This window comes from Somniosus microcephalus, chromosome 4 (genome assembly GCF_052327205.1).
Source record: "Somniosus microcephalus isolate GS21.2 chromosome 4, FLI_Smic_1.0, whole genome shotgun sequence".
Classification (NCBI taxonomy): Eukaryota; Metazoa; Chordata; class Chondrichthyes; order Squaliformes; family Somniosidae; genus Somniosus; species Somniosus microcephalus.
Window position 1 is genome coordinate 320,653,288 of NC_140990.1, and position 20,434 is coordinate 320,673,721.

Sequence of the window (20,434 nt, forward strand, 5' to 3'; positions counted from 1 at the left end):
ACGGTTGTGTAGGGAAACTAGCTGTTCAACCCGTGACAGTGGTCCGATGGGCTCCCCGTACACCAAGGACACCCTGTGTGTACGGTACTTAGCCTATGGACCCAAAACTTATTTGCGCATGCAATCACCTGGAACATACCCATATATGGTACGGGAAATACAATGTAATCTCTATAAATATGATGCTGTAATTGTATTTAGTTGAGTCGGTGGTGGCAGACAGCCATAACGCTCCCCTGCTAGCTTGTAATAAAGGCTTTCGGAGGGAAATGCTTTGATGAGCCAAATTTTCTTATTCCACACTCCACATGCTCCCTCCATCACAATCTGGGATACAAGTCACCAGTAATTTCACACGTTTAACTGCAGACAGAAATTGAGTAGATTGGGCCTAAACTCTGGAGTTTCGAAGAATGAGAGGTGATCTCATTGAAACATACAAGATTCTGAGGGGGTTCGACAGGGTAGATGCTGAGACGTTGTTTCCCTTGCCTGGAGTGTCTAGAACCAGAGGTCACAGTCTCAGGATAAGGGGTAGGCCATTTAGGACTGAGATGAGGAATCTGAGGAAGGAAGTTCTTGCCATGGAGGGAGTGCAGCGAAGATTCACCAGACTGATACCTGGGATGGCAGGAATGACGTATGAGGAGAGATTGGGTCGATTGGACTTATACTCGCTGGAGTTTAGAAGAATGAGGGGATCTCATTGAAACTTATAAAATTCGAGCAGAACTAGATAAACTAGATGCAGGAAGGATGTTCCCGATGGCCGGGGAGTCCAGAACCAGGGGTCACAGTCTAAGGATAAGGAGCAGCTGACGAAGGAGCAGCGCTCCGAAAGCTTGTGATTTCAAATAAAGCTGTTGGACTATAACCTGGTGTTGTGTGATTTCTTACATTTGTCCACCCCAGTCCAACACCGGCATCTCCACACTAAGGATAAGGGGTAAGCCATTTAGGACTGAGATGAGGAGGAATTTCTTCACCCAGAGAGTGGCGAACCTGTGGAATTCTCCACCACAGAAGGCAGTTGAGGCCAATACAATAAATATATTCAAGAAGGAGTTAGATATATTTCTTAAGGCTAAAGGGATCAAAGGATATGGGGAGAAAGCAGGGACGGGGTACTGAATTTGGATGATCAGCCATGATCTTATTAAATGGCAGAGCAGGCTCGAGGGGCCGAATGGCCTACTCCTGCTCCTATCTTCTGTGTTTCTATGAGAAGGAATTTCTTCACCCAGAGGGTGGTGAATCTTTGGAATTCTCTACCCGAGGGCTGTGGATGTTATAGAAAACATAGAAACATAGAAGATAGGAGCAGGAGTAGGCCATTCGGCCCCTCGAGCCTGCTCCGCCATTCAATGAGATCATGGCTGATCATCCAAACTCAGTACCCTGTCCCTGCCTTCTCACCATATCCCTTGATCCCTTTAGCCTTAAGAAATATATCCAACTCCTTCTTGAATATATTTAATGAATTGGCCTCCACTGCCTTCTGTGGCAGAGAATTCCACAGGTTCACCACTCTCTGGGTGAAGAAATTCCTCCTCATCTCAGTCCTAAATGGCTTACCCCTTACCCTTAGACTGTGACGCTGGTTCTGGACTCCCCGGCCATCGGGAACATCCTTCCTGCATCCAGTCTGTTCAGTCCTGTTAGAATTTTATAAGTTTCAATGAGATCCCCTCTCATTCTTCTAAACTCCAGCGAGTACGAGGCCAATCGACCCAATCTCTCCTCATACGTCATTCCTGCCATCCCAGGTATCAGTCTGGTGAATCTTCGCTGCACTCCCTCCATGGCAAGAACATCCTTCCTCAGATAAGGTGACCAAAACTGCACACAATACTCAAGGTGTGGTCTCACCAAGGCCCTGTACAACTGCAGCAAGACATCCTTGTTCTTGTACTCGAATCCTCTCGCTACGAAGGCCAACATACCATTTGCCTTCTTAACCGCCTGCTGCACCTGCATGCTTACCTTCTGCGACTGGTGCACAAGGACACCCAGGTCTCGCTGCACTTCCCCTTCTCCCAATCGATTGCCGTTCAGATAATAATCTGCCTTCCTTTTTTGCCACCAAAGTGGATAATCTCGCATTTATCCACATTATACTGCATCTGCCATGCTTCTGCCCAATCACCCAACCTGTCCAAATCATACTGGAGTTTCTCGGCATCCTCCTCACAGCACACACGCCCACCCAGCTTTGTGTCGTCTGCAAACTTGGAGATATTACATCTAGTTCCCTCGTCTAGATCATTTACATATATTGCGAATAGCTGGGGTCCTAGGACCGATCCCTGCGGTACCCCACTAGTCACTGCCTGCCACTAGGAAAAAGACCCGTTTATTCCAACTCTTTGCTTCCTGTCTGCCAACCAGTTCTTTATCCAAGTCAGTACCTTGCCCCCAATCCCATGTGCCTTAACTTTACATGCTAATCTCTTATGCGGGACCTTATCGAAAGCCTTCTGAAAGTCCAAATACACCACATCCACTGCTTCTCCCTTATCTATTCTACCAGTTACATCCTCAAAAAATTCCAGTAGATTAGTCAAGCACGATTTACCTTTTGTAAATTCATGTTGACTTTGTCCGATCCTGTCACTGTTTTCCAAGTGCTCTGCTATTACATCTTTTATAATGGACTCTAGCATTTGCCCCACTACCGATGTCAGGCTTACTGGTCTATAATTCCCCGTTTTCTCTCTACCACCTTTTTTGAACAGTGGGGTAACATTAGCTACCCTCCAATCCATGGGAACTGTTCCAGAGTCTATAGAATTTTGGAAGATGACCAGCAATGCATCTACTATTTCTAGGGCCACTTCCTTAAGTACCCTAGGATGTAGATTATCAGGCCCTGGGGATTTATCGGCCTTCAATCCCGTCAATTTCCCTAACACCATTTCCCTACAGATACTGATTTCTTTCAGTTCCTCCCTCTCATTAGACCCTATGTTCCCCGACATCTCTGGGAGGTTATTTGTGTCCTCCTTTGTGAAGACAGAACCAAAGCATGTATTTAATTGGTCTGCCATTTCTTTGTTACCCATTATAAATTCCCCTGATTCTGACTGCAAGGGACATAGAAACATAGAAGATAGGGGCAGGAGTAGGCCATTCGGCCCTTCGAGCCTGCTCCGCCATTCAATGAGATCATGGCTGATCATCCCTGCCTTCTTCCCATATCCCTTGATCCCTTTAGCCTTAAGAAATATATCTAACTCCTTCTTGAATATATTTAATGAACTGGCCTCCACCGCCCTCTGTGGCAGAGAATTCCACAGGTTCACCACTCTCTGGGTGAAGAAATTCCTCCTCATTTCAGTCCTAAATGGCTTACCCCTTATCCTTAGACTATGACCCCTGGTTCTGGACTCCCCGGCCATCGGAAACATCCTTCCTGCATCTAGCCATGATCACATTGAATGGCGGAGCAGGCCGAATGGCCTACTCCTGCTCCTATCTTCTATGTTTCTAGTCTGTCCAGGCCTGACAGAATTTTATAGGTTTTGATGAGATCCCCTCTCAATCTTCTGAACTCCAGTGAGTATAAGCCCAATCGACACAATCTCCTACAGTAATTGACCTACGCTTGACTTCACCAATCTTTTTCTCTTCACATCTATAAAAGCTTTTACATTCAGTTTTTATGTTCCATGCTAGCTTACTCTCACTCTCTATTTTCCCCCTCTTAATTAATCCCTTTGTCCTCCTTTGCTGAATCCTAAACTGCTCCCAATCCTCAGGTTTACTGCTTTTTCTGGCCAATTTATATGTCTTCTCCTTGGATCTTATGCTATCCCTAATTTCCGTTGTTAGCCACGATTGAGTCACCGTTTTTGTTTTATTTTTATGCCAAACAGGAATGAACAAATTCTGTAGTTCATCCATGTGATCTTTGAATGTTTGCCATTGCCTATCCACTGTCAACCCTTTGACTAACATTCCCGAATCAATCCTACCCAACTCGCGCCTCACACCATCGTAGTTTCCTTTATTTAAATTCAGGACCCTAGTCTCCGAGTCAACTACTTCACTCTCCATCTTAATGAAGAATTCTATCATATTATGATCGCTCCGACCCAAGGGGCCTCGCACAACAAGATTGCTAATTAATCCTCTCATTACATAATACCCAGTCTAAGATGGCCTGATCTCTGGTTGGTTCCTCGCCATATTGGTCCAGGAAACCATCTCGTATACACTCCAGGAATTCCTCCTCCACAGTATTGTTACTAATTTGGTTAGCCCAATCTATATGTAGATTAAAGTCACCCATGATAACTACAGTGCCCTTATTGCACGCGTCTCTAATTTCCCGTTTAATGCCACCCCCAACCTCCGCATTACTGTTTGGAGGTCTGTATACCACTCCCACTAACGTTTTCTGCCCCATGGTATTTCTCAGTTCTACCCATACAGATTCCACATCATCAGAGCTAATATCCTTCCTTTCAATTGTGTTAATCCCCTCTTTAACCAGCAATGCTACCCCACCTCCTTTTCCTTTTTGCCTATCTTTCCTGAATATTGAATACCCCTGAATGTGGAGTTCCCAGCCTTGATCACCCTGGAGCCATGTTTCCGTAATCCCAATATCATATCCGTTTACCTCTATTTGCGCAGCTAATTCATCCACCTTATTACGAATGCTCCTCGCATTAAGACACAAGGCCTTCAGGCTTTTTATTTTTTAACACTCTTACACCTTTTAGAATTATTTACTGTGGCCATGTTGGATTTAAACCCTTGATTTCTCTGACTGCCACCTTTGTTTTTCTCCTTCCATCCTTGTTTCCCTTTCCTCTGTCTCCCTGCTCAGGTTCCCAACCCCCCGCCATTTTAGTTTAAACCCTCCACCAGAGCACTAGCAAACACTCCCCCTAGGACATTGGTCCCGGTCCTGCCCAGGTGCAATTTTGTTACAAATGTTGAGTACATTCAAGGCTGAGATCGATAGATTTTTGGACTCTAAAGGAATCGAGGGATATGGGGATCGGGTGGGAAAGTGGAGTTGAGGTTGAAGATCAGCCATGATCTTATTGAATGGTGGAGCAGGCTCAAGGGGCTGTATGGCCGACTCCTGCTCCTATTTCTTATGTTCTTACGTCCAATGGGACAGTACTGTTCTGTTACATTTCCTCTCTTGCACCCACTAACCTCCTTCAACACTGGGCCCGTCGGTAGCCAACGTTATCCAACGAGGGCTCTCATCCCCTGAAATGATAAACTTTACTTCGTTGATAAAAAAAAAGGAAAATTAAATTACTTACGCAATGTGCTCAGAGTCTCCTCGGGTCTGCTGTTAACGGCATCCACCGTTGATATGTGATGCTCAGGTAGTGAAGGTGGTATTAATGGCATTGAAAAAGTATGAGAGGAAGGCACTGAAGGAGGGAGAGCAGGCACTGAAGGAGGGAGAGCAGGTTTGTGTGTCTCATCCTCAGAATCACTGGAGCTATCGCTGCTTGAGGAAGAGGATGAAGAACCCTTGGAGTCGGACGAACTATCCGATGTACTCAACTGGTCCATGGCGCCCACCTCGGCCATCAGCTCTATAAACAAACACAGAAGAGTTTTAGTTGAAGGCAAAATCAAATATGAATGAGAATGCAAATGTCTTTCTGAATGAGATGCTAAGCCAACTGTTCAGGTGGACATAAAGTAAGAGATCCCATGACGCTTGCTGAAAGAAGAGGCAGGACTTCTCATCGTGTCCTGGCTTACATTCCTTCTTAAATCCCATCACCCAGAGCATATTTAGGCATGAGTCTCACTTGACAGAGAACCTTGCTATGTGCAAATTGGCTCCTGCATGCATATATCTACATATAAACAAACAAATTAGCTCAGCTGTGATGCCTCCGTAGTGGAAGAGCATTACTCTCAGCTGTGATGCCCCCTATGGTTGAGCAGCTCACTGACCCTCCGTGTCCAGGCTCAAACATGAAAGAATGGGCACTTGAGCAAGACACTATAGAGCTGCAGGTGTCCGTTAAAACATACACTAACAAGAGTCAGCACAGCACCTTCAGTAGAGGAGAGAAAATGGGAGGGGTTGGTGGAAGAGAATGAATATTAAGGTTGATTAAGTAGGAGTCCAAGAGAGTTCAAATTTTACATGGAAAGGACAGATTCAAATCGGTTAAATCGGCTTTACTCATTCCACGCCTTATGACGTCTCAAGCATTTAATCAATTTCAATGGTTGATGCGCTATCAATTACTCATAAAAGACTGAGAGTTAGAAGAGTAACTAAAGGCTTTTATTAACAACAGAATGGAGGTCTGCCTCGAGTGGTCGACCGGTCCAGGATACCAAGGGCTGGGGAGCAGTCACCTTTATACTAGGACCTGTGGGAGGAGCCAGCCGAGGCATGTCCAGGCATGTACACAGTGGAATACAAACAGGACAAACAGGAATACAAACAGTGGTTTACCACATTCACCCCTTGTTTAAAATTGAGTCCGGCGGGGTGAAGTGTATTAAAAGTTAGTGTATTGGAGTCTCTCCGGAGGTCTTGTCTGCCGCTGTGATCGGCGTGGCGACGGCAGGGGTAGTGAAGCTTCCGGCGTCGAGTCCAGCGTAGGCTGTGGCACAGGCGTGTCGTCCTCGTAGATGTCGAGCGGGTCGCGGGGCCCAGGCCTGCCGTCTGCTGGGGCTGGATATCGGATCGTGGGGGGGGGTGGTAGTGGGTAGTGGGTTACTGTGGTCCCCGAGGGTGCAAGGTCTCTTATGGAGACTGTGTCCTCCCGCCCGTCCGGGTATGCGATGTAAGCATACTGGGGGTTGGCGTGGAGGAGGTCGACCCTCTCGACCAGGGGGTCCGTTTTATGGGTCCTCACGTGTCTTCTCAGTAGGACCGGCCCTGGGGACGTCAGCCATGGCGGTAGCGATGTCCCTGATGTGGACTTCCTTGGGAAGACAAACATTTTCTCATGAGGGGTGGCGTTAGTGGCAGTGCAGAGCAGTGACCGAATAGAGTGGAGCGCATCGGGGAGCACATCCTGCCAGCGGGAGGTTGGAAGGCCCCTAGACTTTAAGGCTAGCAGGACGGCCTTCCAAACTGTCGCATTTTCTCTTTCCACCTGTCCGTTCCCCCGGGGGTTGTAACTGGTGGTCCTGCTTGTGGCAATACCCCTAGTTAGCAGGTACTGACGGAGTTCGTCGCTCATAAACGATGAGCCCCGGTCGCTATGGATATAGCTGGGGAAGCCGAACAGGGTGAAGAGGTTGTTCAGACATTTAATGACCGTGGCACTGGTCATGTCCGGGCAGGGGAAGGCGAACGGGAAACGGGAGTACTCATCAATAATATTGAGGAAGTACACATTGCGGTCGGAGGAGGGGAGAGGCCCTTTAAAATCAACGCTCAGGCGCTCGAAGGGGCGAGTGGCTTTTATCAGGTGGGCCCTGTCTGGTTTATAAAAGTGTGGTTTGCACTCAGCGCAGACTTGGCAGTTCCTGGTCATGGTCCTGACCTCCTCAATAGAGTAAGGCAGGTTGCGGGCCTTGATGAGGTGGAAGAACCTGGTGACCCCCGGGTGGCAGAGGTCATTGTGGAGGACCCGTAGTCTATCGATCTGCGCGCTGGCGCAGGTGCCACGCGATAGCGCATCCGGGGGTTCATTTAGCTTCCCTGATCTCGTAGTTGTAGGTGGAAAGTTCGATTCTCCACCTCAAGATCTTGTCATTTTTGATTTTGCCCCTCTGCTTGTTGTTAAACATAAAAGCAACTGAACGCTGGTCAGTGAGCAGGGTAAATCGTTTTCCGGCCAGGTAGTGCCTCCAATGACGCACAGCCTCCACAATCGCCTGGGCCTCCTTCTCGACAGCGGAGTGTCTGGTCTCCGGGCCTTGGAGGGTTCGTGAAAAGAAGGCCACGGGTCTCCCCGCCTGATTGAGGGTAGCGGCCAGGGCAAAGTCGGACGCGTCGCTTTCCACCTGGAAGGGGATGGATTCGTCCACTGCGTGCATGGTGGCTTTGGCAATGTCCTCCTTGATACGGTGAAAGGCTAAGCGGGCCTCTGCCGTCAAGGGAAAAGAGGTGGACTTGATCAGCGGACGGGCCTTGTCCGCATAGTAGGGGACCCACTGGGCGTAATAGGAGAAAAACCCTAGGCACCTCTTCAGGGCCTTGAGGCAGTGGGGCAGTGGAAGTGCCATAAGGGGACGCATCCGGTCGGGGTCGGGGCCGATGACTCCGTGTTCCACAACACAGCCAAGGATGGCGAGGCGGTTTGTGCGGAATATGCACTTCTCCTTGTTATATGTCAGGTTCAGGAGTTGGGCGGTGTGGAGGAATTTTTCGAGGTTTGCGTCATGGTCCTGCAAGTCACGGCCGCAGATGGTCACATTGTCCAGATATGGGAAAGTGGCCTGCAACGCATTTTGATCTACCATCCGGTCCATCTCCCTTTGGAAGATGGAGACCCCGTTGGTGACGCCAAAGGGAACCCTAAGGAAGTGATAGAGGCGGCCGTTTGCCTCAAAGGCAGTGTACTGGCGGTCCTCAGGGCGGATGGGGAGCTGGTGGTACGCTGATTTCAGGTCAATGGTCGAGAAGACGCGGTACTGCGCGATCTGGTTGACCATATCAGCTATACGGGGGAGTGGGTAGGCGTCCAGCAGGGTGTAGCGATTTATTGTCTGGCTGTAGTCGATGACCAGGCGCTGCTTCTCGCTGGCCTTAACGACCACAACCTGGGCTCGCCAGGGGCTGGTGCTGCCCTCAATAATCCCTTCTTTCAGGAGCCGCTCCACTTCGGTTTTAATGAAAACCCTGTCCCCGCCACTGTATCGCCTGCTCTTTGTGGCGATGGGCTTACAGTCGGGGGTGAGGTTAGCAAACAGTGGTGGGGGGGTGACTCTGAGTGTGGAGAGGTTGCACCTGGTGCGCGGCGGGCAATTTGGAAGCTGCTGGCTGCGGACTGTGAGTGGGGGTAGGGGTCCACCGTACGCCATCGTAACACTTTTAAGGTGACACTGAAAATCTAACCCCAGCAGGACGGCAGCGCAGAGGTCAGGCAGGACCAGAAGTTTAAAATGATCGTACACGGTCCCGTCTACTACGAGTGTCACCACGCAGTAGCCGCCGATGTCCGCCGACTGGGACTCGGAGGCCATAGAAATCCGCTGTTGCGCAGGCAGGACTGGGAGAGAGCAACGCCGCACCGTGTCGGGGTGGATGAAGCTCTCCGTGCTCCCAGAGTCAAAAAGGCAGATTGTATCGTGACCATTTACCTTAATGTCCATTGTGGAACTGGCCAGTTGGTGCGGTCTCGCTTGGTCCAGTGTAACGGATGCCAGCGTAGGGGTCGGTGTGTCGCTGCGGGTATCAGATGAGGCGGTGTCGGGGGCCTGCTGCGTCCCGGCTGTCGTCCAAGATGGCGGCGTCCATGATCCCCATGTGGCTGGAGGCGTCCAAAATGGCTGCTGTACCGGTGATTCGCACACGGCCGGGGAGGTCCAAAATGGCGGCCATGGCCCACACGCGGCGCTGCTGGAGTTCGGGGTGGCTTTGGCCCTGCAGACGCTAGCGTAGTGTCCCTTCTTCCCGCAGCCCGAGCAGATCGCTTTTTTCGCCGGGCAGCGCGCTCTGGGGTGTTTTGCCTGGCCACAGAAGTAGCATTTCTGGCCTTGGGGCACTGCTGTCTGGCCTTGGGACACTGCTGCGGTAGTTGGGCCGTTGTTGGGGTGTGGCTGGGGTGGCACGGCGCTATGAGGCGGTCCTACCGTGTCCCAGGCTGTCATTCCCCGCGGCGTCCACGGTGCAGAGGAGTAGGCATCCATGCCCTGGTAGGCTGCATCCAACGATAGTGCGAGTTCAGAGGCCTTGTTGAAGTCGAGGTTACTCTGCTCCAACAGTCGCTGTCGTGTGTAATTGGATCTGTGGCCCGCTACAAAAGCGTCCCGGATAAGTTCCTCTGTGTACACGGCGGCCTTTACATCCTTACAACCACAGGCCCGGCCAAGCACAGACAGTGCCTGAAGGTATTCCACGGTCGATTCCCCAGGTTGTTGTTTACGACTCCCCAGGGAGGTGCCTGGCGTACACTTCGTTCACTGGGCGCGTGTACTGGTCCTTGAGGAGCTTGATAGCATCCGCGTACGAGGTCGCGTCTTGGATGACCGAGTACACTCGGTGGTTCACTTTGGAGGTCAGGACATCCAGTTTGTCCTCGTCCGATTTGATTGCTTCAGAGGCGGTCAGGAATTTTTCGAAACACTTAAGCCAGTGAGTAAACTTGGTGGATGAGTCCGCCTCCCGATGATCTAAGTCCAGGCATGCTGGTGTGAGGATCTTCTCCATTATAAAAATGTTGTTAATAAAATTGATGCGCTATCAATTACTCATAAAAGACTGAGAGTTAGAAGAGTAACTAAAGGCTTTTATTAACAACAGAATGGAGGTCTGCCTCGAGTGGTCGACCGGTCCAGGATACCAAGGGCTGGGGAGCAGTCACCTTTATACTAGGACCTGTGAGAGGAGCCAGCCGAGGCATGTCCAGGCATGTACACAGTGGAATACAAACAGGACAAACAGGAATACAAACAGTGGTTTACCACAATGGTAAATCATAGAATGGTTACAGCACAGAAGGAGGCCATTCGACCCATTGAGCCCGTGCCAGTTCTCTGCAAGAGCACTTCAGCTAGTCCCACTCCCGCGCCCTTTCCCCGTAGCCCTTCAAATTTTATTCCTTCAGGTACTTATCCAATTCCCTTTTGAAAGGTCTCATATTGCAGGGGGTGGTTGGAATTCACAGTAATCTTAATTGCATAGGCTTACAGCAATTCTGGAGTTCTACCAGGTTCTTTCTTCATCAGTTATGCCCCTTAACAATTTGACACTCACACAAGCAAAAGGTATTGCAGAACAAGAAAAACACGGATTGTCAACAAACTGACTTCAGGTTAAGGCCAAGGGTTGCCTGCGCTTGCAATCAATCGCAATCGGATCTTCATATCATAATGTGTAACCAAGAGACGAGCACATGTCTCAAACGATATAAAAAAAGACAGACTCGCATTTATACAGTGCCGTTCACGACCACTGGACATCTCAAAGCGCTTTACAGCCAATGAAGTGCTTTTTGGAGTGTAGTCACTGTTGTAATGTGGGAAACGTGGCAGCCAATTTGCGCACAGTAAGCTCCCACAAACAGCAATGTGATAATGACCAGATCATCTGTTTTTGTTATGTTGGTTGAGGGATAAATATTGGCCAGGACGCCAGGGATAACTCCCCCCTGCTCTTCTTCGAAATAGTGGCATGGGATCTTTTACGTCCACCTGAGAGCGCAGACGGGGGCCTCGGTTTAACGTCTCATCCGAAAGACGGCACCTCCGACAGTGCAGCACTCCCTCAGTACTGCACAGTGAGCGTCAGCCTAGCTTTATGTGCTCAAGTCCCTGGAGTGGGACTGTGAACCCACAACCTTCTGACTCAGAGGCGAGTGTGCTACCCACTGAGCCACAGCTGATACATAAAGGTGGGGGAGGGTGAGTTGGGCCTGGAGGTAACACTTCCCAGATCAGAACATGTGTACAGCAAGTGTAAAAGCATCTTTTAAGCTCACAATTGACAACAATCTTTCTTACTGTGGAGAAAAACATTCTGAGGGGGAAGCAGCACACAGGAACAGGGGTAGCCCATTCAGTCCCTTGAGTCTGCTCTGCCATTCAATTAGATCATGGCTGATCGGCACCTCGACTCCATTTACCCACTGTTGCTCCATACCCCTCGATACCGTTACTTAACAAACATCCATCTGTCTCAGTCTTTAAAAGTTTCAACAGCCTTTCGGGGAAGAGAGTTCCAGATTTCTACTAGCCTTCGTGTGGAAAAAGTGCTCCCTGATTTTGCTCATGAGCGGTCTAGCTCTCATTTTAAGATTATGTCCCCTTGTTTTTCATTCCCCATCCATAGTTTCTCAGTCTCTGCCCAATCAAATCATTTTAACAAACACCTCGATCAGGTCACCCCTCAATCTCCTATGCTCAAGGGAATACAAGCCAAGTTTATGCAACCGGCCCTCCTAATTTAAACCATAATTAGGAAGGCAAATGGAATATTGGCCTTTATTGCAAGGGGGATGGAGTATAAAAGTAGAGAAAAAGTACTAGAGAAACTAATGGGACTAAAAGCCGACAAATCCCCTGGACCTGACGGCCTACATCCTAGGGTTCTAAAAGAGGTGGCTGAAGAGATAGTTGGTTTGGATCTTCCAAAATTCCCTAGATTCTAGAATGGTCCCAGCAGATTGGAAGGTTGCAAATGTAACACCGCGATTCAAGAAAGGAGGGAGAGAAAAAACTAGGGAACTACAGGTCAGTTAGCCTGACATCAGTCATCGGGAAAATGCTGGAATCCACTGTTAAGGAAGTGGTATCAGGGAACTTAGAAAATCATAACGTGATTAGGCAGAGTCAACATGGTTTTATGAAAGGGAAATCATGTTTGACAAATTTATTAGAGTTTTTTGAGGATGTAACTTGCAGGGTAGATAAAGGGGAACCAGTGGATGTAGTATATTTGGATTTCCAAAAGGCATTCGACAAGGTGCCACATAAAAGGTTATTACACAAGATTAGGGCTCATGGGGTTGGGGGTAATATAGTAGCATGGATAGAGGATTGGTTAATGGACAGAAAACAGAGAGTAGGGATAAACGGATCTTTTTCAGGTTAGCAGGCAGTAACTAGTGGGGTGCCGCAAGGATTAGTGTTGGGGCCTCAGCTAATTACAATCTATATTAATGACCTAGATGAAGGGACCGAGTGTAATGTATCCAAGTTTGCTGATGATACAAAGCTAGGTGGGACAGTAAGCGGTGGGGAGAACACAAAGAGTTTGCAAACGGATATAGATAGGCTAAGTGAGTAGGCAGTAAGGTGGCAGATGGAGTATAATGTAGGGAAATGTGAAGTTATTCACTTTGGTAGGAAGAATAGAAAAACAGAATTTTTTTTTAAATGGCGAGAAACTTTCAAACGTTAGTGTTCAGAGAGATTTGGGTGTCCTCGTGCAAGAAACACAGAAAGCTAGCATGCAGATACAGCAAGCAATAAGGAATGCAAATGGCATGTTGGCCTTTACTGCAAGGGGGTTGGAGTATAAGAGTAAGGAAGTCTTGCTACAATTGTACAGGGCCTTGGGGAGACCACACCTGGAGTACTGTGCACAGTTTTGGTCTCCTTATCTAAGGAAGGATATACTTGCCTTGGAGGCAGTGCAACGAAGGCTCACTAGATTGATTCCTATGATGAGAGATTGTGTAGAATGGGCCCACACACTCTGGTGTTTAGAAGAATGAGAGGTAATCTCATTGAAACATACAAGATTCTGAAGGGGATTGACAGGGTCGATGCCGAGAGGTTGTTTTCCCTGGCTGGAGTGTCTAGAACTAGGGGGCAGTCTCAGGATAAGGGGTCGGCCATTTAAGACCGAGATGAGGAGGAATTTCTTCACTCAGCGGGTTGTGAATCTTTGGAATTCTCTGCCCCAGAGGGCTGTGAATGCTGAGTCATTGAGTATATTCAAGGCCGAGATCGATAGATTTTTGGACTCTAGGGGAATCAAGGGCAATGGGGATCGGGCGGGAAAGTGGAGTTGAGGTTGATGATCAGCCATGATCTTATTGAATGGCGGGGCTGGCTCGAGGGGCCGAATGGCTGACTGCTGCTCCTATTTCTTATGTTCTTATAAAAAGTAGGGAAGTCTTGCTACAACTGTACAGGGCGCTGGTGAGACCACACCTGGAGTACTGCGTACAGTTTTGGTCTCCTTATTTAAGGAGGGATATACTTGCATTGGAGGCAGTGCAGAGAAGGTTCACGAGGTTGATTCCTGGGATGAAGGGGTTGTCTTATGAAGAAAGGTTGAGCAGGTTGGGCCTGTACTCATTGGAGTTTAGAAGAATGAGGTGATCTTATTTAAACATATAAGATTCTGAGGGGATGTTTCCCCTTGTGGGGGAATCTAGAACTAGGGGGCGCCCATTTAAAACAGAGATGAGGAGAAATTTCTTCTCTCAGAGGGTCGTGAATCTTTGGAATTCTCTACTCCAGAGAGCTGTGGAGGCAGAGTCATTGAATATATTCAAGGTGGAGATAGACAGATTTTTGAAAAACAGGGGAATCGAGGGTTATGGGGAGCGGGCAGGAAAGTGGAGTTGAGGCCAAGATCAGATTAGCCATGATCTTATTGAATGGCGGAGCAGGCTCGAGGGGCCGAATGGCCTACTCCTGCTCCTGCTCCTATTTCTTATGTTCTTAAACCTCTGAGCCCTGGTATCATTCTGGTGGTCACTGGTATAGTCCCATCTGACAGAGACCTCCAGATATTCAGTAAAATAAACATAAGCACATGAGAAATAAGAAGCAGGAGAAGGCCATTCGGCCCCTCGAACCTGCTCTGCCATTCAAGAAGATCATTGCTGATCTTCTACCTCAACTTCACCTTCCCGCACTATCCCCATATCCCTCGATTCCCTTAGTGTCCCAAAAAAAAACTACAGCAAGTTTGTAAAATGGCCAGGAGATTGAACGAGACACCAAGTGATCTTCATATCCGGTTTCCCACTGGAATTCCACAGAGTACATGAAAATTCAGTGCCGCTGATCCTTGTGACTTGATTTGACTGACTTAACTAAAGTCCAGTATAACCAAGGAAGACGCTGTCTAATGACTGCTATTCTGAATGCTTAAAATTGTATTAACGTAGGTACTCATCAGTTCTTTGATCAATCAGCTAAATAACTTAGGTGAGTGAATACTGGGTTCAGACACCATTTAAGAGCTCAAACTGTGGTAGTTACGTCTGTGTTATCAGCAAAATGGAACAGAATGATTCCAGGTATCATCATTTCTGGCTAATTTACATTTTCCACAGCCATAATTAATTTAAATTAAAAAAATATAGGTGCTCAAACCAATATACCTGTCCACTATAACAGATGAAACATACTTTAATCCATTTAATTTGGGGAAATAGTCTTGTTCACCTAATTTTCTCAACAAACAGCAAATGTTATAAATGGGGTACACTGTATTAATAGTTGTACTACAGACTGGCAGGCAAAAAGACCTGCTCCTAGCAGAAAAACAAAGCTCTGATTAGGGAAAATTGAAGTTATCAAGTATGCTGTTTTCTCAGTGCCTATCAAAATAATGACATCACTGAATTTGAGAAGATTCTGAAAACCAATCACAGTAACATCATGGATGACCCCTTCATAAGGGAACACATAGAAGGTATGGCTCAAATATATATGTAACTTACTAAGTAAAGTGTTTATATGCATGTATTTCCAAAATCTATGCTGTGAATTGTTTGTCCCCCAATATTACTTTTGGGAAATGTTTATACGACGATAACTGCAGTGGCTTAATTGCAAAGAATTTAACGTGCTGAGGGAATTTCTGAAAGCAAAGATGTAATAGCAGAGCACTTGGAAAACAGTGACAGGATCGGACAAAGTCAAGATGGATTTACAAAAGGTAAATCATGCTTGACTAATCTACTGGAATTTTTTGAGGATGTAACTGATAGATAAGGGAGAACCAGTGGATGTGGTGTATTTGGACTTTCAGAAGGCTTTCGATAAAGGTCCCACATAAGAGATTAGCGTGCAAAATTAAGGCACATGGGATTGGGGGCAAGGTACTGACTTGGATAGAGAACTGGTTGGCGGACAGAAAGCAAAGAGTTGGAATAAACGGGTCGTTTTCCGAGTGGCAGGCAGTGACTAGTGGGGTACCGCAAGGATCGGTCCTAGGACCCCAGCTGTTCACAATATATATTAATGATCCAGACAAGGGAACTCGATGTAATATCTCCAAGTTTGCAGACGACACAAAGCTGGGTGGGAGGGTATGCTGTGAGGAGGATGTCGTGAAACTCCAGTATGATTTGGACAGGTTGGGTGATTGGGCAGAAACATGGCAAATGCACTATAATGTGGATAAATGTGAGGTTATCCACTTTGGTGGCAAAAACAGGAAGGCAGATTATTATTTGAATGGCAATAGATTGGGAGAAGGGGAAGTGCAAAGAGACCTGGGTGTTATTGTGCACCAGTCGCTGAAGGTAAGCATGCAGGTGCAGCAGGCGGTTAAGAAGGCAAATGGTATATTGGCCTTCGTAGCAAGAGGGTTCGAGTACAGGAACAAGGATGTCTTGCTACAGTTGTACAGGGCCTTGGTGAGGCCGCACCTTGAGTATTGTGTGCAGTTTTGGTCGCCTTACCTGAGGAAGGACGTTCTTGCCATGGAGGGAGTGCAGCGAAGATTCACCAGGCTGATACCTGGGATGGCAGGAATGACGTATGAGGAGAGATTGTGTCGATTGGGCTTATACTCACTGGAGTTTAGAAGATTGAGAGGGGATCTCATCAAAACCTATAAAATTCTGTCAGGCCTGGACAGACTAGATGCAGGAAGGATGTTCCCGATGGTCGGGGAGTCCAGAACCAGGGGTCACAGTCTAAGGATAAAGGGTAAGCCATTTAGGACTGAGATGAGGAGGAATTTCTTCACCCAGAGAGTGGTGAACCTGTGGAATTCTCTACCACAGAGGGCGGTGGAGGCCAGTTCATTAAATATATTCAAGAAAGAGTTGGATATATTTCTTAAGGCTAAAGGGATCAAGGGATATGGGGAGAAGGCAGGGACAGGGTACTGAATTTGGATGATCAGCCATGATCTCATTGAATGGCGGAGCAGGCTCGAAAGGCCGAATGGCCTACTCCTGCTCCTATCTTCTATGTTTCTATGTTTCAGCCCAACGAATCCTAACCAGAATCCACTGACGGTTATTGGGTCATGAACTTCTCACCCACCACTAAAGTTAATCCCTACTTTAGGCAACACTAGTTTCCTTCACAATCTTGTCTGCAAAAAATAAATTGTCAAATATTCCTATAACCCTCGGTTCTGCTTCTCAACAGATGAAGGAGGCAGGACAGGTTAACAAATCAATTAATAAAGTGTACGGGATCCTGGGTTTTATAAATAGAGGCAGAGAGTACAAAAGTCAGGAAGATATGCTGAACCTTTATAAAACACTAGTTCGGCCCAGCTGGAGTATTGAGTCCAATTCTGGGCTCCGCACTTTAGGAAGGACGTGAAGGCTTTGGAGAGGGTGCAGAAGAGATTTACCAGAATGGTTCCAGGGATGAGGGATTACAATTATGTGGATAGACTGGAGAAGCTGGGAGTTGTTCTCCTTAGAGCAGAGAATGCCAAGAGGAGATTTGATAGAGGTGTTTAAAATCATGAAGGGTTTAGATCGAGTAAATAAAGAGAAACTGTTTCCAATGGCTTAAGGGTCGATAACCAGAGGGCACTGATTTCAGGCGACTGGCAAAAGAACCAGAGGCGACATGAGGAAAAAAATTTTACGCAACGAGTGGTTAGGATTGGGAATGCACTGTCTGATAGGGTGGTGGATACAGATTCAATGCTCTCTGGAATAGTTCCTATAGACTGGAAGGAGGCTAATGTAGTCATAGAAACATAGAAGATAGGAGCAGGAGTAGGCCATTCGGTCCTTCGAGCCTGCTCCGCCATTCAATGAGATCATGGCTGATCATCCAAATTCAGTACCCTGTCCCTGCCTTCTCCCCATATCCCTTGATCCCTTTAGCCTTAAGAAATATATCTAACTCCTTCTTGAATATATTTAATGAACTGGCCTCCACCACCCTCTGTGGCAGAGAATTCCACAGGTTCACCACTCTCTGGGTGAAGAAATTCCTCCTCATTTCAGTCCTAAATGGCTTACCCCTTATCCTTAAACTATGACCCATGGTTCTGGACTCCCCGGCCATCAGAAACATCCTTCCTGCATCTAGTCTGTCCAGGCCCGACAGAATTTTATAGGTTTCGATGAGATCCCCTCTCAATCTTCTAAACTCTAGTGAGTATAAGTCCAATCGACACAATCTCTCCTCATACGTCATTCTTGCCATCCCAGGTATCAGCCTGGTGAATCTTCGCTGCACTCCTTCCATGGCAAGAACGTCCTTCCTCAGGTAAGGCGACCAAAACTGCACACAATACTCAAGGTGCGGTCTCACCAAGGTCCTGTACAACTGTAGCAAGACATCCTTGTTCCTGTACTCAAACCCTCTTGCTACGAAGGCCAACATACCATTTGCCTTCTTAACCGCCTGCTGCACCTGCATGCTTACCTTTAGCGACTGGTGCACAAGAACACCCAGGTCTCTTTGCACTTCCCCTTCTCCTAATCTATTGCCATTCAAATAATAATCTGCCTTTGTGGCGTTGCCACATTGGGGAAACACTGTGTATGTAGATAAACCTGTATAATCCCCTTTTAACTGCTGTATTCCCCTCCCCCCGCAAGACAGTTGCAAGCTGAGAGGAATAAGGCATGTTCAGACTTGCCTGCTGCTGAGGGAAGGAAAACCAATCAGGTTCCAGCAGGTGACCAATCCGTGAGTCATCACAGGCTCGCGGGCTTTACGAATTCAGTACTGTATTGTGAGAGTTGGAGTAAAGACCTATTTCTTGTAGCTCGCTGTGTTGCCTATTTCTTTACGCGGGAGACTGTAGTCTCCCACACCTTCCTGTTTTTGCCACCAAAGTGGATAACCTCACATTTATCCACATTATAGTGCATTTGCCATGTTTCTGCCCAATCACCCAACCTGTCCAAATCGCACTGGAGTTTCACGACATCCTCCTCACAGCATACCCTCCCACCCAGCTTTGTGTCGTCTGCAAATTTGGAGATATTACATCCAATTCCCTCGTCCAGATCATTAATATATATTGTGAACAGCTGGGGTCCTAGGACCGATCCTTGCGGTACCCCACTAGTCACTGCCTGCCACTCGGAAAACGACCTGTTTATTCCAACTCTTTGCTTCCTGTCCGCCAACCAGTTCTCTATCCAAGTCAATACCTTGCCCCCAATCCCATGTGCCTTAATTTTGCACGCTAATCTCTTATGTGGGACCTTATCGAAAGCCTTCTGAAAGTCCAAATACACCACATCCACTGGTTCTCCCTTATCTATTTTACCAGTTGCATCCTCAAAAAATTCCAGTAGGTTAGTCAAGCATGATTTACCTTTTGTAAATCCATGTTGACTTTGTCTGATCCTGTCACTGCTTTCCAAGTGCCCTGCTATTACATCTTTTATAATGGACTCTAGCATTTTCCCCACTACCAATGTCAGGCTTACCGGTCTATAAATACCCGCTTTTTCTCTACCACCTTTTTTGAATAGTGGGGTAATATTAGCTACCCTCCAATCCATGGGTACTGTTCCAGAGTCTATCGAGTTCTGGAAGATGACCAGCAATGCATCTATTTCTAGGGCCACTTCCTTAAGTACCCTGGGATGTAGATTATCAGGCCCTGGGGATTTATCGGCCTTCAGTCCCATCAATTTTCCTAACACCATTTCCCTACAAATACTGATTTATTTCAGTTCCACCCTTTCATCAGACCCTATGTTCCCCAGCATCTCTGGGAGGTTATTTGTGTTCTCCTTTGTGAAGACAGAATCAAAATATGTATTTAGTTGGTCTGCCATTTCTTTGTTTCCCATTATAAATTCCCCTGATTCTGACTGCAAGGGACCTACGCTTGACTTCACCAATCTTTTTCTCTTCACATATCTATAAAAGCTTTTACAGTCAGTTTTTATGTTCCCTGAAAGCTTACTCTCATATTCTATTTTCCCTTTCTTAATTAATCCCTTTGTCCTCCTTTGTTGAATCCTAAACTGCTCCCAATCCTCAGGATTATTGCTTTTTCTGGCCAATTTGTATGTCCTCTCCTTGGATCTTATGCTATCCCTAATTTCCCTTGTTAGCCACGGTTGAGTCACCTTTTTTGTTTTATTTTTATGCCAAACTGGGATGAACAAATTCTGTAGCTCATCCATTCGGTCTTTGAATGTTTGCCATTGCCTATCCACCGTCAACCCTTTGAGTGCCATTCCCCAATCAATCCTACCCAACTCGCTCCTCAGACCATCGTAGTTTCCTTTATTTAAATTGAGGACCCTAGTCTCTGAGTCAACTACTTCATTCTCCATCTTAATGAAGAATTCGATCATATTATGATCGCTCCAACCCAAGGGGCCTCGTACAACAAGATTGCTAATTAATCCTCTCTCGTTACATAATACCCAGTCTAAGATGGCCTGATCTCTGGTTGGTTCCTCGACATATTGGCCCAGGAAACCATCCCGTAAACACTCCAGGAATTCCTCCTCCACCCACAGTATTGTTACTAATTTGGTTGGCCCAATCTATATGTAGATTAAAGTCACCCATGATGACTGCTGTGCCCTTATTGCACGCTTCTTTAATTTCCCTTTTAATGCCATCCCCAACCTCCGCCTTACTGTTTGGAGGTCTATATACCACTCCCACTAAT

General features: G+C 47.1%; 1 protein-coding gene across 1 annotated transcript in view; it reads right to left on the reverse strand.

Moving 5' to 3' along the window:
* eaf2 (ELL associated factor 2) overlaps positions 1 to 20,434 on the reverse strand; it is a 70,970-nt gene that overhangs the window by 15,784 nt on the left and 34,752 nt on the right. Inside the window, exon 5 of the mRNA XM_085986817.1 lies at positions 5,286 to 5,567. Coding sequence (XP_085842943.1) covers positions 5,286 to 5,567 — 282 coding nt within the window. The remainder of the gene's footprint in view (positions 1 to 5,285; positions 5,568 to 20,434) is intronic.